The sequence below is a fragment of the Callionymus lyra genome, chromosome 12, assembly GCF_982586985.1.
Source record: "Callionymus lyra chromosome 12, fCalLyr1.hap1.1, whole genome shotgun sequence".
Classification (NCBI taxonomy): Eukaryota; Metazoa; Chordata; class Actinopteri; order Syngnathiformes; family Callionymidae; genus Callionymus; species Callionymus lyra.
The window spans coordinates 11,492,906-11,509,612 of record NC_141829.1 but is presented as its reverse complement, the minus strand read 5'-3'; the positions used below and the strand labels follow the sequence as shown (position 1 = coordinate 11,509,612).

At 36.0% G+C, this 16,707-nt stretch overlaps 2 protein-coding genes across 4 annotated transcripts in view; one reads left to right on the top strand and one right to left on the bottom strand.

The window, feature by feature from the left end:
• dgkh (diacylglycerol kinase, eta) overlaps positions 1–8,349 on the bottom strand; it is a 59,718-nt gene extending 51,369 nt beyond the window's left edge. For all 3 annotated transcript variants that reach the window (XM_087803984.1, XM_087803985.1, XM_087803986.1), the window contains exons 1-2: positions 8,189–8,349; positions 6,879–7,043 (exon numbers count right to left, since the gene is read on the bottom strand). In XM_087803984.1, coding sequence (XP_087660110.1) covers positions 6,879–7,043; positions 8,189–8,236 — 213 coding nt within the window. In that variant the 5' untranslated portion in view covers positions 8,237–8,349. The remainder of the gene's footprint in view (positions 1–6,878; positions 7,044–8,188) is intronic.
• A 1,181-nt stretch (positions 8,350–9,530) lies between these two features.
• The window catches only part of vwa8 (von Willebrand factor A domain containing 8), a 55,276-nt gene continuing 48,099 nt past the window's right edge, over positions 9,531–16,707 (top strand). The window contains exons 1-4 of the mRNA XM_087803980.1: positions 9,531–9,759; positions 11,004–11,081; positions 11,186–11,316; positions 11,413–11,523. Of these exons, the coding sequence (XP_087660106.1) occupies positions 9,621–9,759; positions 11,004–11,081; positions 11,186–11,316; positions 11,413–11,523 (459 nt within the window). The 5' untranslated portion in view covers positions 9,531–9,620. The remainder of the gene's footprint in view (positions 9,760–11,003; positions 11,082–11,185; positions 11,317–11,412; positions 11,524–16,707) is intronic.

Here is a 16,707-nt window from a genome sequence, read left to right as displayed (position 1 = left end):
CCCATAAATGATGAACAAAAAGAGTTGATGCAGTATTGTGGGAAATAATATTGACATTATTTCACCATATTTTCTAACACTACTGCATATCCAAATCGTTGCAATCCAGACTGAAAAGGCTACGAAACGCTCCTTATTTCGTAGACCACGACCAACACTAAAACCGAGACACAATGTTCTTGTTTCACCCGGTTTAACAACGACAACCACACTTTTCTCTCATTCTTCTTTATCCAAGTAACTAGGGATGACAATATTTACAATTTTTACACTACACGTGAAGTCAAGGGTGGTAACTGTCGTGTAATCGGTAACATGCAGTTGCGCTATATAACCACAAGAGGGTATCCATTCATACACCTCCTAATCCCATTACGGCAAATCCCTTCAAATAGTTATCAGAAAAAATGTGTACTAAATTATGGCCGACGTATCGGATCAATCATAGAACTTCATTTACTGTATTTTTCATACTAGGCACACTTGAAATCCTTTAATTTTCCCTCAGACATCGACAGTCTCGTGTATATATTGTAGTTTTACTTACACAAACATATGTCATGTGGTACAGTGCTCAAATATCGGTCAAACTTTTGACAGACGCGAGTCACTGACATATTCTCCTGCCCATCCTGTAGTAATGTGTTAATACTATAATACTTCTTTATAAGTACTATTAACACTTACTCAGCTTAACAACTAGAATGAATGAAACTTCGGTATGGTATATAATAAAAACTAACAAAAGCAACGTTACAGAGGAGGGTGTGGACCAACGACATCTGATGAGCTGTCAGATATGTTATAGGGTGAGTAATCATTAAGAACTTTATGATGTTAAAATGAAGGTTTTTGAAAGTGTATAAACTGCGAGAATGTGGAAAATGTTAATGACAGATTGGGAAAGGTTTATAACGAGTACAAGGAGGGATTATGAGGCCTGAACATGTATGCGAAGTATTTTCGCTGATTCGGTTTATTGCGACAACAATAAATGAGTCACCACTGAAATATATTTTTACTTTAAAACATGTTGTTCTACTTTTTAGGGTTACTTTCGTTTCGCCATGAATGAGTGTAATAATAAGTCGATAGAACATTCATCATCAGGGTTACTCAACCTCTCACTTCCACTTTCAGTACTTCAAACTACACTCGTACAGTTCGGGAAAACTGGATCTGTTGCTCTCTTGAAGATTGGAGCGGTGTAGTTTGAAGAATTCCGTGAGGGTCTAAATTCAATTTCATCCAATTTCAGTGTCAAACTGGTGCTCTTGACACCAAATAACTTCATTTTTATACATGTTTTACACAGAAAATGGATCAGGGAAAATGAAATAAGACACAAAATTCTTTGTTCTTGCCTTAAATAATTATAAACAACTTGCGGGACTATCCTCTAAAAGAAAAGCCATAAAAACATTTTTGAACTGATAAGTATTTACCAAAGCAGCACGTTGAAATACTGTTTCAACAAAAATCTCCCAAAATCAATACGATTATTTCAAAAACCTTTTTTTTTAGTGTTTCAAAATTTTGATTTTCCACACGCAGATGGAGTGTGTGAATGCTCTTCCACGGATGCAACACTAATAGACTCAGGGACTCGTTCATTCCTCGTGCTATTACACTTTATAACTCTGAATTCAGGGGCAGGAGTGAAGTCATGATGTAATTCCATGTCAATCTATCCGTTTCTTTGCGTTATTTTGTTCTTGTATTAGCACTTCGTTCTTTCATTTGCCAAACTATTTTAGCAGTACAAATTATGAGCCAATCAAAATGATTGATTTTGATGTCTTTTTTATTCTCGTTTACATCCAAGTCTATGTCCCCTAACTTATCTTAAACACTGGAATATTTATAGGAAGGGCGTAAGAAAATATGATTACACTTAGATATTGCAATATTACCTTTAAAGATACTGTATTCAACAGTATAGTTTAGTTATATATATATAATCTATGTATTTATTAATATCAATAATTAACATATTCACTTTATTTTATAAATAAATCCATGTTTGAATTTAGTAAGTTGATAATAAGCATGTAACAAAAGTGCATGTTTCCTATGCAATGACATTTTTCCTGCAATTAATTTCAATTTAACTGGTGTTCCTAAAATATATAATATCATTTATTATATGAAATATATGGTTAAATATAATGTAAAAATATATTGTACCGTTGCCCCCGTATCGTGATGCGTATCACCATGCACAGTGCATCCTCCAAGACAGAAACATTGTACATTTTGAGGACCCCACGAAATCAAGCCTTTAAGAGACCACTGGATACAGAAACACCTCAGTGGATCGTCCTTCCTTTTGTAATCGCTCCGACTCCCACTCCTGCCACACGCTGAAAAACGTCACCATGGTGATGGGAAAATTACAACACAGCAGTGAGGAAGGGGTAATTCCTCTGTCTGTGATCTCTTTGTGCAACCTAGCGGGGTAATTACACGGTGTCAAGATGCCCGTAGGAAAGTCGAGTCCCGGAGCCCGAGGCCGGCAATTTGCATGCAATCATCTCAATCGGATTTGGCGACGGTGTCGGACGGAGGCGTTTCATCGCTGACGCGCCGGTTTGTGATGGAGCGTGTTGTCAGTGAGGCGGGTTTTTATGATGCTCAGCAGTTCAGCGTAACATGGGACGAGTGTAAATGTTTATGCTTACGAAAAAGGTTTTATGATGAGCGTCAACGACACGTGCGAGGATGGGAAGATGCTCAGCGTTCTTCGAGAGCTGTTGGTTCTTCTGTTCATGCTTCAACAGTTACTTAGCTTATATTTTTGTATCATGATAAATCGTGTGAATTAATTTGATTTCTCTATTATAGATCATGCCACAGGTTGAAAAAAAAGGAAATCTAACTCTTAAAAGTAATGACAACAAAATATGTAATTATCAATCATATTCTGAATATTAAGAAATAAAAAGTCAAAATAACGATCAAAGGTAAAAAGTTAATACAATATTAAAACAATTAAATAAATGGGATAAAACATGAGAATTATGAAAATAATACCATGTCATATCTTAAAATTAAGACAGAAAATAAGATAATAAATTAATAATAGCGATAAAAAGTGAGACACGTGTTGTTCTCAGTATTATCTTGTATGTACTTTTTTGAGTATTGTTTTGATTGTTTAAGCGCTTTGTGACCCTGGTCTCGAAAAGCGCTATATAAATAAATATTACTTACTTACTTACTTACATTTAAATGATCATAGGCTTTAATTGCCACACAAGATTCTTCTGTGGTGGCTTTAGAATAAAATAAATAGAGTGAAATACAAAGAGATTAATAAAATACCAAAAATGTAAATACATTACCATAAAATTGCATTTAAATAAATAATGAATAATTCAATAAAAAAACGATTCTGAAATGAATATTTAATTGTAGTAAAAATGTTTTAAATAATAATATTTAAAAATAAAAATGTGTTTATAGACAAGGAAATTCTTTTTACAAAATTATTAAAAACTTTGGGAAAAATATTTAGCCAGCATATATGTAAAGACAATAAATATTAATTAATTAAATCTAGTCCTGACAAGTTTGTAAATTCAACAATTAAGATATTGATTTCGATTTGAATAAATATATTTTTAATGTTTATATTTACATGTTAATAAAATACACAAAATTGTAAGATTAAAGTTTGTTTCAGATAAATACATAAAATCATTTTAATATTAAACTAACGCATCTTTGGATGAGTTCAACTTCAAGTATGTACATATTTCAGCTGATTAAAAAATTAAAACCCTAACTTTTTAATCCCAGCGCTTTGTCTTGCAGGCAACACAGACCTTAAGTCAGCCAACAAGGCAGGGAAGATGTGGTTGTCAATGGCAACCAAAGAACAGGAGACACACTGGAGGGAAACCACTGCGATGAGGCAGAGTACACATGCATGTTCATCAACACACATGCACACATCGTCCGGAGCAAAGCAAACAAGCTGGTGGAACAACACTCAGTGACTCTGAGGCCGATCCATTAGCAACTCTCTGCACACACACACACACACACACACACACACACACACCAACGCAGGAGGAACCCACTGAGCCACACGATGGCAACGTTAAGACCTCTGTTAGCGCAATGTCAACATTCTAAGCGCTCCGATGCAATTATGGGACAAGTGCTTTATGCCGATGTGACGGCAATGAGGACGCGAGTGACGTTCAGGAGAGCGAACTGGAATTTTTGTCCTACTGACAAACTGTCAATTAAACTCTGATGAATCCATCTCTAACATTCCAGAATGAGTAGTAGATCATATAATTTCTCCTTTTATACTTGTAAAACTATTTTTTTGTGAGTATTTTTGTTAAATCTGCTAATTATCTGGATTTTTCAATAATCATACAAACGTATTTTCTGATTAGTTTCTCAATTTAAAGTAGTTGTATTCGACTTAAACATCAGCAAAGCAATCAGTGTCGTGCAGCCGACCTCGCACAAAACACACCCCGCCGACTCGTGTGTACACTTGAGGTCCATCCAAGAACTTGCGTGCCCTTCAACACTGAATAATGTAAAAGAGGTGGAGTGGAACTGTCAATAATTAAGTGGATGCTTTTCGTGTGGCTGGACGCGTTTAAAGCCAAAAAGACAAGTGGGTCAAGACGGCTCTAGTGTCGGAGGTAAGAGTCAGAAAAGCATCTGTTTACTTACCTCTATGACTCACACAGAGATAGCAGCAGATCAATAGTATAATGTATATAGATATACGTATATATATATAATTAATATGTGTGAACTGAAAAGACATATTTTCACACCAGAAGTCGCCTCAAGCTTGAAATCCATCCTCTGACCTTCTTTGTTGTGAGGCTGCATCACTAATCATTACTCCAGTGCTGCACAGTTAGTGATGGTAGTAATAACACAACTAAAGTAAACCTGGAGTAGTTAATGTTCTTTATAGTAATTGTTTGATGAAAAAAAAATACATATTGTAATGTGGTCAAACTCCAGAATTATTTTTGTAAAACTACCAGATACATCTTCGATATTTATTTACGACTACATATATTTTTTACTAGAAAAACACCTAAATAATTTAAAATGTATGCTGAGAACATTAAAGGTGAACTAACCTTTAATGTTCTCAGCATACATTTTTAATTATTTAAATTCACTCATTTTCTTCTCGCCCTCATGATGTCGTATAAGGGTTGGGATTATTTTCCCTTTTAGAGTTATAGACCAAAATGTTTGTTCATTTTAATGTAGCGACTGGAGCTCAGTTGTCTTCATCTTCATCCAAAAAGACACTTAAAAAACATCCAAAAAACCTCCATACTACTCGTCTGCAACATCCATCTTGTATTAAAGCCTCGACATGAGAAAATGTCCCAGAAAAAAAATGAAAACAAGCTTATATTTTTAAGTTTGTTTTTACCGGACGATGCTAGACTATCAGCCTAAACATGCGTTTCAATGAAGATAGACCTCAAGCAGTAGCTGAGAGACTTGCATCTTCTGCTACAGACTCAAAATATAGACTTATTTAAGTTTTTTCATGAGTAGTATGGAGGTACTCTGGTGTTTTTAATTGTCTTTTTGGACGAAGATGAAGACAAAGAAAACTGAGCTCCAGTCGCTACATTAAAATGAACAAACATTTTTGACTATAACTCTAAAAATAGAACATTACGCTGAAAATAATCAAAACATTAGTCGACATAAGGGTGAGTATAAAATGAGGGGGATTTAAGGATGGAAATACAAACTTAAGATAAAAGAAAAACTTTAAAGGAGTTATAGGAAAACATGTCATGTGTGAACAAAATGGTGTTAACAATCATAATAGTCACAATTATTTTATTTTATTTTTTAAATAACAACTTCATTTTTCACCACTTTACTTATATTTAATATTTTTTTGGTTAAACGACTAATTAAATGAATTATAACCACTAATACGTTGCTCCTTCCCAAGTGCAAAACTAATAGACTCAAGGACTCATTCATTCCTCGGGCTATTAAATTGTACAATTCTGAGTTTGGGGGCAGGAGTGGAGTAAAAGTATCTTGATGTTCTGTTCTATGTTAGTCTTTGTTATTTTTCTTTGATCTATGTTCTTTATCTATATCTTTAGACTTAGATTGTATCATCTTGTTCTTTCCCTTTATTTCTCTTTGTTCTTATTTTATTTTGATTTATTTTTTATGAATAATTGCTGTATTGCTGTGGCTAATTGGAAAGAAAAACAATTTCCCGCAGGAAACCTCCTGAGGGATCAATAAAGTTCTACCTAACCCAACCTAACATAATCATATGTCATTAATAGTTATTACTATAGTCATTCTTTACGTGTAAGTAAGTAATTTTTATTTGTATAGCGCTCATCCAGACTAGGGTCACAAAGCGCTTAAACAATCTAAAAAATATTCAATAAAGTATATACTTTAAAGGTCAAGATAAAACTGATAACACAACAGGAGTTCCAGAAAATGAAGGAAAAGCCTGAACAAATAAAAACGTCTTAAGATGAAGAGATCAAGTTTGATGTTTTGAATATATTTACATTAATTTATAATATATTTAGTTGCACGTTGGATAGAACTAAACAGGAATAGAATAGAATAGAATGCCTATATTTGTCAATATACACAGTATAACGAAATTATAACCCCCCTTCAGTGCAGACAAGCAAAACAGTAAAAACACAATATTAGAAAATGCAATATAAATACGTACCTAACAGTGCAAGTAAAACAGATAAAACGTATTCATTTAAAAATAAGAGTTCAAGAGTTTTTTGCGTGAAAATAACTTGGGGAAACGAGCCAGTTTTAGGGAACACACACAAAAAAACATGTAAAATGCAAACGTTTTCTCTCACCTTCGTCCTGATCTGTCCTGATGTGGACACTTTCCGGATCAGTTTCTGGGGTCCCTCCTGCTCCGCCTCGCTGTCAGAGGACTCGTCCGCGGGCGCCGCCACAGATCCGGAAACGGTCCCGACCACATGGATCCTCTCCGCGGACGCCGGTCCCTTATCCGGCTCCTGTGGCGGAGAAAGAGACGCGCACTCGGGGTCAGATCTCCACTGTTGCTGCGCCGCTCCCTTCTTCCTCCCCGGCGCACGAGTGCAGCCGGGCGGCTCCGAACCCGCGGCTCCCCTCGCTGTCATCCCCGAGTCCTCGTGTGAAAAAACACCCTCAGGTCCCTACATTATGTCGGGTGAGCCGAGGAGACCAAGACCGCCTCAGCACCGGGAGACACCACCCGGGGCAGGGCAGACCCTAGCGGCGGATCCACGGAGGTGAACCCCCGAAAGAAAATCACCCGAGCAAAAAAGGATTTAATCCTGGCGTCACGTGCTTGTTTACAACCGTTTTTAAAACGACAACTTGTATAAAAATACATTTAAAATCAACCTGTTTAATGTGATTGTAATAATAATAAAGAAAAATCAATATAACTGGACTTTTAAAAAATGGGGAATCAACTGGATTTAACCGGTTTTAAAATACAATATTGTTTAATATCAACTATTAGTTGACATCAATTAATAATAATAATAATATATTTTATTTAAAAGCGCCTTTCTTGGCACTCAAGGTCACCATACATACATAAAACATTTAATACACAACAATAAAATATGTATAAATAAAAAGTATTTAAATAAATAGTAAATAGTAAATTAAATATAATGAATAAGAGCAGTAAGTAATAACATTTATTAGTAACTAAAGTAATAACCGTATATTTATTTAGCTTCACAATTATGGGGATTTTTTTTTCTCCAAATTACAAGCTTTTAGAAAGAAAAAAAAAGGGTGAGGTTTGTCATGTAACCGAGACTCGGACTAGAGCTCGTCTTCCTCGGTGTATGTTTGCATCTACACTCTGGCTCAGGAGGATCTCGGGACGCAAACATATTCGCGAAGAATCTTAAAAGTTTCAATTGAAAATTGTTACAATGAACCAAAAGAACGTGAATATATATCTCTTGTATGGTTCAAAATAGTACTTTGGATTAATCATTTACCAAAATAAAGATTATTTATATTTACTGTAATACACCGGATAGATGCGCAAACGAGGGTTGTGGGTTTTGAACATGACAGACGAACACTTCACTTCAATCGTATTCATGATAAGTCAACAGTTTGACACATAAATGAAGTTGTTAAAGCCACTGACCAGCTCCTCCCAGGCAGGACTGCGCGTGTACGAGTAAACATCCTCCATAGTCCGGCTCGGTCCGGTCCGGTCCGGCGGAAGAAACGGAGACGAGTCTCGTCAAAGCTGGAGGAATTCTCGTCGCTCTTTCTGCGAAGCCCTCGCACGCATTTGAGCTGATTTAATTCTCTGTCTCCTTCCCTCTTCCTCCTCCTCCTCCTCCTCTCCCTCTCTTCTTCTGCTCCTCCTCTTCTTCTACTACTCCTCCTCTCTACTCCACTGCTCCCGCCTTCTTTCTCTGGCCGTGTCACGTGACAACACGCACGTGGTCGGGGCCCGAACCGAAGTGACGTCATCCCCAAAAGGTAAATAAACTTAAAGATTGTATAAAAATGTTTAGAAATATATTTTAAATATTGTGTATTGACTGTTGTTTTTTTATTGATCACCCTAGAAATCTCTAATCGTATATTTGGACTTTAATTCAAACATTATTGTTTTACAAAGTTAAAGTGAAAATAGACTTTAGTGAGTGAGTTAATCACGTTGTAACTTCATATTTGGCATAAAAAAACATGGTAGTATTCGATCATTGGGATCAAATATTTTCCAAGTTTAAAGTGAGTAAGAACAAAAAAAAAATCGATTGATCGATTGGTTGATGCACCTGTATTTTTCTCACTTTGGGGAAATTTTATTAGTTTCTTCCGTACATACATGCAGTATATTAGGGCGTACAGTACACATATTAAAAGCAATACAATTTAACAAAAACAATCATATATAAATATAGTAAAACAACTATACCATCATATATTAGAATAATAAATAAGACTAACATTATGAAATACAAATATTAGATAATAACAAATAAAACAGTATAAATAATACTTTATATATATAAATTAAAGAAAATACTTCTTTTTCTTTTAACAAGACAATAAATACTAGTAAGTAAGTAAGTAAATAATGGTTATTTCTAGAGCGCCTTTCTAGACCACTACAATTTGTTTTAATACAGACAAAATAATTAGAGAAAAGGTTATAAAATAACAATGGGTATTTTCCTCCATTTAAATATACTTTTTTTTTTTTTTTTTTTTTTTTACAAATAATACATCTACTAATAGTAGCAATGATATGTCATGAATTAATAAATAAAATCAGTCCCTTTCTGTAATTTTTTTAGATTCTAAAATTGTATCTGCATCTCGAAACCGATTTCCCTAATACTTTACTTAATCAATACAGTAAAGCGGAACCTTTATTTTTTTTTTCCTCTGAACCGCATCCACACACGGCTGACTTTAGCTGCGGACTCGTCCGTTCCGCATTTATTATCTTCCGGCCATGAATACATAACATGCTGCATAATGGCATCTTGACAGCGCCCGTTTGAGTTTATTTATTAAATAACATTTTTAATCCCTTATGTGAACGACAGCACTTAAGTATGTACTCACAGATGTTATGTAGCGGGACGGCGGCGGCTGTCGCTGCCCGGAGGATGAGGAATATCTTCGGTTGTGTTCTGGGCAGAGACAACTGGATGTGGAAGACTCATGAGGTCAAACTTCTAAACACTTCTGCAGGTAAACTGATGGTGTTTCTTTCGCTACTTGCTCTTTTAGTATTTGTGACAAATCGTTCAAATACAAAATTATGTATATTTAGCACGAATGGCGAATTTGTTGATGATTTATTTTACGTTTTAAAAACAGTGGTTGCCAAGTGATGTAACATCACAAACAAGGGAATCGCATAAACTTGAATACTGTTTGAATATGTGGGCATTTTTCCCTTAACATTTTACAAAGAAAGCTTAGTTAAATGTTTATTTAATACAAGTTTTCCCTAGTGGTTTATTTTTTAATATTTTTTAAATATTTTGCAAGCCTAGTACTGGGGCTCAGTTTTTGAGTAAAAGTGCATTATTTACCAGTCAATATATATATTTTATATTATATAATTATATAGACTTTGTCAATCCCTCTGGAGATCTTCTACGGACAATTTATATAGTATAGTTTCTATACTGTACACAATTAATTATTAACATGTTTTTGGAGTAAAATAATGATTGTACAATGAATAAAGAAACCCTTCTCACTGAGGTTAGAATAATTATTAATCCCATTGAATAAGGTAGCAGCAAAATAAACATTATAAATCAATAAATAAACAGTGTTATGCAAAAACATGTTTTTTCACTTTTTGAAAGCAAATATTTTGGATTTGATGTTGAGTGCAAAAAAAAATGTTGACAAAAATATTTTTTTCTGAAGGAAGTTAATAGTAAAACTACTCTCAAGCATAATGTACAACATTTTCAGATGGGGGGCACATTTGATGAAGTGAAAACAAGCAGGGGTCAAGACTTATAACTAAGTAATGTCACTTAGAAGTTAATAATAAAAGCTCCTGTATCATCAATCCATTCAACACAAAATGTATAACTTCTTCACAGACAGAAAAATAATTTAGAAAATAGCATTGACTCTTAGCATTTATTTATTTTCTTTTTTTGACATAACCATTTGACCAGTGTGTTATTTAGTCTTTGGCTGAATTATACAGTTCAAATTGACCCTCTAAGCCCGCATAAAATCTGCTCAAGGGCGACAAACGGCCCCTGGGCAGGACTTTGGACATGTCTGATCTAAAAGGTTAACATGGTGCTACTGAAGGCAATCTTGCAAGAGAGAGCAAGAAACTGTTCACACACATGAAGATAGACGGACATTTTTAATCAGTTTGTAAATTTGCATTTGCTCCCCCTATTGTGGACTTTCTTTAGCTGAACCTGCTAATATTGACCTGTTAAATAATGTTACAGGGGACACAGTGCAAATTGGAGACATCACTTACAAACTAAAAGTTCCACGGAATCCTGAACTTGTTCCAGTGAAACACAGTAAGTGAAGATATTTAAGTTAGAACTCTACAATGTTGTTGTGTTCATATTTTTTAGTAATATTTCAGTAATATTATTAGTGTTAATCAAAGATCTGTGGATAGTTTCAGACTCTATACCTCAGACCGTGGCCCAACATCTAAGATGGATCATGCAGAAAGACATTCTGGGACAAGATGTGTTTCTTATTGGCCCCCCGGGGCCTCTCAGGCGGTCCATCGCTATGCAATACCTTGTGAGTCACAACATGAATGACTTATAAGAGAGCATGTACATAAATAAAGTGAGGAAATCAATTTTTATTTACGTGGTGACTTGTGTTGTGAACCAGGAGTTGACTAAACGTGAGGTGGAGTACGTTGCGCTTTCCAGAGACACCACTGAGACTGACCTGAAGCAGAGGAGGGAGATCCGGTCAGGAACCGCCTTCTACATAGACCAGGTTGGTTATATTTTGTTTAACACGTACTTTGAGGATGCAGGCTTTGTCTTACTGTACGCTTTACATCTGTCAATATTTTCCTGAAGTTTTCTGAACAGGATCACTGTTTTATCTAAACTGCCATTCTTAAGAATTAAAGACTTCTTAATGTGTGTGTGATAACTTGGTGTGTCTGTCGAAGATACTTAAAACTTGTAGTGAATGATTATGATTCTAAATATAGAATATATTGCCAGGCTTTAATCTTAATTATTATTAGGACATCATTGGGTTTTGGGTTAATAAATGTTATGGTTTAAACATGGCAAGTTCATAAAGTTGTTTACAGTAATACTTTCAGTCGATTATCTAAAGGTAACGAAATGAAAAGCTTCTACATGTTGTAGTAATTTAATGCATCATAACAATAGTGCTGTTAAATTGTCCATTTTCTTTCACCCACGTTCTACTTTTTAAAACCTGTAACCATGGAGACAGCAGAACTCTATCTTCTGTCTACACCTCCTCTCATTTCCATTAAATCTCAAGATAATTATTAAATTGAACTGAAACAAGAGCAGTGTAAAAAAAACAAACTCCACCGAGATAGTTGTTAACATCTAGAGTGTAATAACCGAACATTAGCATCTTATTTATTTAAATCTTCACAATAGGTTCCACTAAATTGTCTTTGTGAAGGAAAAGCATGATCACAACCTTATATTCCAAATATGAAAATGATACTAATTTCCTATTTTATTTACAACCCTAAACTATAAACTTGTTTTTCTGCAATGTGTTTATTATTTATTATTATTATATTTATTATTATATAATGCTAAAATAATAATAATAATAATGTGTAATATTTGATCTCGTATTTTTCTATTCATTAATTTCTCATTAGCTTGAATCTAAAAGGTTTCTGAGAAGAATAATTAAAAAAACGTTATAAGAAAAATAAAGCTCTTTTAGGTGTTTTATCAACCCGGTGATACATCTTTGTCACACTGACATGACAAGCTGAGATCGTAAAAGAGATTTAGAAAAACATCTTTGTTCATCATTGTGACAAGTGCCGCGAAGAGGCGCATTGTATATTGTGAAGTTGTGTCACGAAGCAGAAATAAGATTTTTAAATGTGAGCTGTTGCACGACCTGACGATCACACTCGCAATTCTTCTTGATGTACTACTTAGAAATGTAAAAAGGAAAGTTTCCTCTCAATACTTTTTTATTTTAAGATTGGCTCAAGGAGATATATTCTTTAAAAAAAGTATTTTCATGAGGAGGATTCTCATTTACTTCCAGGAAATGTTCCTCATGTTTTCTTCTCTTGAAACCACTTACTCTCATTTGGAGAAACCAGTCGTTACACAGATCGATGTGGTCTGAGGTGGAGACGGCATCATCTCCTTCAGCGGTCACTAACCTGAAAGGCCTCCTCACCACGGCTGCGTGGAGAAACTCTTTTGTAAATGGCCGTGGACTGCTTGAGCAACCTTGCATGAACCCTCAAGAATCCTGTTAATGATGGAGAACGGGAGCCGGGCCAGGACGAATACCTTGAAAGGTCATTCTGGACCTTAAAGTAACAAATAGTTCGGAAAGTTTAAATTCTTTTTTCCCCCCAATCCGTCGTCTCGTGACGTAATAACTGGGAGTTTAATACAGCTCACGGGAACGATTGCCAAGAAAAGCAACGAGATAATTCCTTCTGCTTCATCGAAGGCTCAACCGCCTCAACACCCACTCGATACTAAAATGAATGCGGGTGTTGGTGGTTTCCATAGCAACAGGTCATGCGGAGTCTCTGACAGTGATATGTGTGAAAGAAGCAGCTTATTTCTCTCCTAACTCTGTTTTAATGATGTGTTTTGGTGTCCAAAAATAAACATGTAAGCGAGAGAAGAGTTGGTGGAGAGGAGTCACGTTGGGCTGTTTTTTTTCTTTTTTTTGTTTGTACCTGTGATCATCTCCTCCCTGTACTTGAGAAACCATGAAAATAGAAGCTGTTAAGAGCGTTAATCAGAACATTCTAGTATCCTTCAGAGACCTGCGCTGATTCAAGGTTCTATATCCAGACACACCGGGTCAATCCGTGAGCTATTTAGTGCTCGTTATCATCGGTTCATCTTCCTCGTACTTCCCTGGGTTTGTAGATAAGATAAATAATCATTTACTAACCTTGAACAAGGAGATAACTTTACTTGAAACCAACCACGAGTGTTAGTTTCCAGTGACCTGTCCAGGGTGTTCTTCACCTCCATGTTGCTGTTTCTGTGCTGGGAAAGTGTCTCTGTTGCAGAGTTGTGTGTGTGTTTTGGAGATGTGTGTGTGTGTCTCTGTTGGAGTATTGTGTGTGAGTGTCTGTTTTGCAGAAGTGTGTGTGTGTTTTTGGGTGGTGTGTGTGTCTCTGTTGGAGTATTTTGTGTGAGTGTCTGTTTTGCAGAAGTGTGTGTGTTTTTGGGTGGTGTGTGTGTGTCTCTGTTGGAGTACTGTGTGTGAGTGTCTCTGTTTCAGAGTTGTGTGTGTTTTGGAGATGTGTGTGTGTGTGTCTGTTGGATTATTGTGTGTGAGTGTCTCTGTTGCAGAGTTGTGTGTTTTGGAGATGTGTATGTGTGTGTGTGAGTGTCTCTGTTGCAGAGTTGTGTGTGTTTTGGAGATGTGTGTGTGTGTGTCTGTTGGAGTATTGTGTGTGAGTGTCTCTGTTTCAGAGTTGTGTGTGTTTTGGAGATGTGTGTGTGTGTGTGTCTGTTGGAGTATTGTGTGTGAGTGTCTCTGTTACAGAGTTGTGTGTGTTTTGGAGATGTGTGTGTCTGTTGGAGTATTGTGTGTGATTGTCTCTGTTACAGAGTTGTGTGTGTTTCGGAGATGTGTGTGTGTGTGTCTCTGTTGGAGTATTGTGTGTGAGTGTCTCTGTTACAGAGTTGTGTGTGTTTTGGAGATGTGTGTGTGTCTGTTGGAGTATTGTGTGTGAGTGTCTCTGTTGCAGAGTTGTGTGTGTTTTGGAGATGTGTGTGTCTGTTGGAGTATTGTGTGTGAGTGTCTCTGTTGCAGAGTTGTGTGTGTTTCGGAGATGTGTGTGTGTGTGTCTCTGTTGGAGTATTGTGTGTGAGTGTCTGTTTTTCAGAAGTGTGTGTGGTTTTGGGTGGTGTGTGTGTCTCTGTTGGAGTATTTTGTGTGTCTCTTTTGCAGAGGTGTGTTGTTGGGTTGGTGTGTGTCTGTTGGAGTAATGTATGTGTGTGTGTCTGTTTTTCAGAGGTGTGTGTGTGTCCCTCTCTTTGAGCAGTGTGTGTGTCTATTTTGGAGTAGTGTGTGTGTGTCTGTTTTGGGGTGGTGTGTGTGTCTGTTTTGGGGTGGTGTGTGTGTCTGTCTTGGAGTAGTGTGCGTGTTTCCCTGTTGGAGTAGTGTGTGTTTCTGTTTTGGACTGGTGTGTGTGTGTTTTGGGGTGTTGTGTGCATTTGTGTATTTGTTTGAGGGGCGTTTGTTTCTGTTCTGGAGAGATGTGTTTGTCTGTGCGTTTGGGTGGTGTGTGTGTACTGTATGATCCCAATTTGGATTATGTGTGTGTGTGTTGAGGATGGTCATGTGTGTCTGTGTTGGAGTGAAGTGTGTGTTTCTGTGTTGTAGTGGTGATCTGTGATTGTGTCTTTGTTGGAGAGGTTTGTGTTTAGGTGGTGTGTGTGTTCATCTGTATTTGGGTGATTTATGTGTGTATATGTATAAAAGTTGGTCATGTGGTTGTGAGTGTGTCGAGTAGTGTGTGGCTCCTTGTTCGTTTGATGTGTGTTTTCATAAGAGATAAGAAACACAGGATCACAGCAGCAACACTAACACAACATCATTACCTTCACATTTCAACTCTCGTCTTCTTTCTCAGTCGATTTAAAACATTTTCTCACAGATTTAATCACATTTTCCCTTTTCCACAAACAAATGTGTGTAACTGCATCATTGTTGATTTAGTTCGCATCCTTGTGTCAAGCAGTGCAAACTATTTTGGGGGGAAAGAAAAAAGCGTTTGACGTCAAGCGGCAGGAAACTTCAAGCGTCTGGTTAGACCGCAGCGCGAGTGTCCGTGTAATTAGGTTCACATGCAAATGTGCAGCAGGTTGTGCAGGGAAGGAAAGTCATAAAAACTATAGTGGGGACCAGATGTTCTATTTTTAACTCCTGATCCATTTTAGGCAACAAACACTGTAATCGCATAATTGTCAGCAATGTGCGTGACGCAGGAGCAGGATGTGGAAGAGATTTTGTGCTCATCTTCCTGGAGAAAACGCATCCAGATGGCATCAGATTTAAAGCAGTTTTTTTAATGCACCGAGACTGGAGGAATTTCGGCACTAAATATAGAATTCATTAGAACTGCCTTCTGCGTATAAACACCTCATTGTCGCGTTTATTTCCTTATACTTAAGTTACAGATTCAACGACTGATTAATCTTCCGTCGACTAACCTGTCAAATAAGAGGTTAATTAGGTTAAAGTTGTGAATTTTGTGTGGCTTTTCATATTGATGTTGATTTATTATTGTCGGTTTCATTATTTTTGGGGGGTTTTGTTTATGTTTTGATATTTAAAGGTGAAGTTCAGTTTGTCTGTTCTAAAACCCTTTAAATGATATATGTCAAACTTAAGGCCAAGGGGCCAAAAATGGCCTGCCAATTTATTTGTTGTGGCCCGTTGGATGGTTTGCTTAAATCAATGCAGGTTAATGTTCAAGCTGATATTGTGAAATTTGAGTAATTAAAGTTAAGCTAATGTTATATGTTGTTGCTGATGATATATGAACAATTTTATATGATGGGAAAATTTTAAGATAAATAAAAATCTTATGTTGTTATTTGTTTGCATATAGTTTTATTATAATTCATTTTATTTTAAGGTTCTAAAAAAACCCTGAAGATTTCATATATTTTAACCATTTAAAATATACAAAACAAATGTCATTATGCCATCATTTTATTCTGTTCATTTGATTCATGATAAAATATTATATAAAAGCACTACAAAACGTATAAAAACCCTTAAAGATGACAAATAAAAGGCAAAACAGAATATAAAAAAAGATATTCAAACACAGATTTTCTGGAAAATATATGTAAGATGGATGGATGGATGGATGGGTAGGAATTTGGGTAGGTAGGTAGATGGGTAGGTAGGTAAATGGCCAGTTTTTATAGTAATATTTTAAGTTCA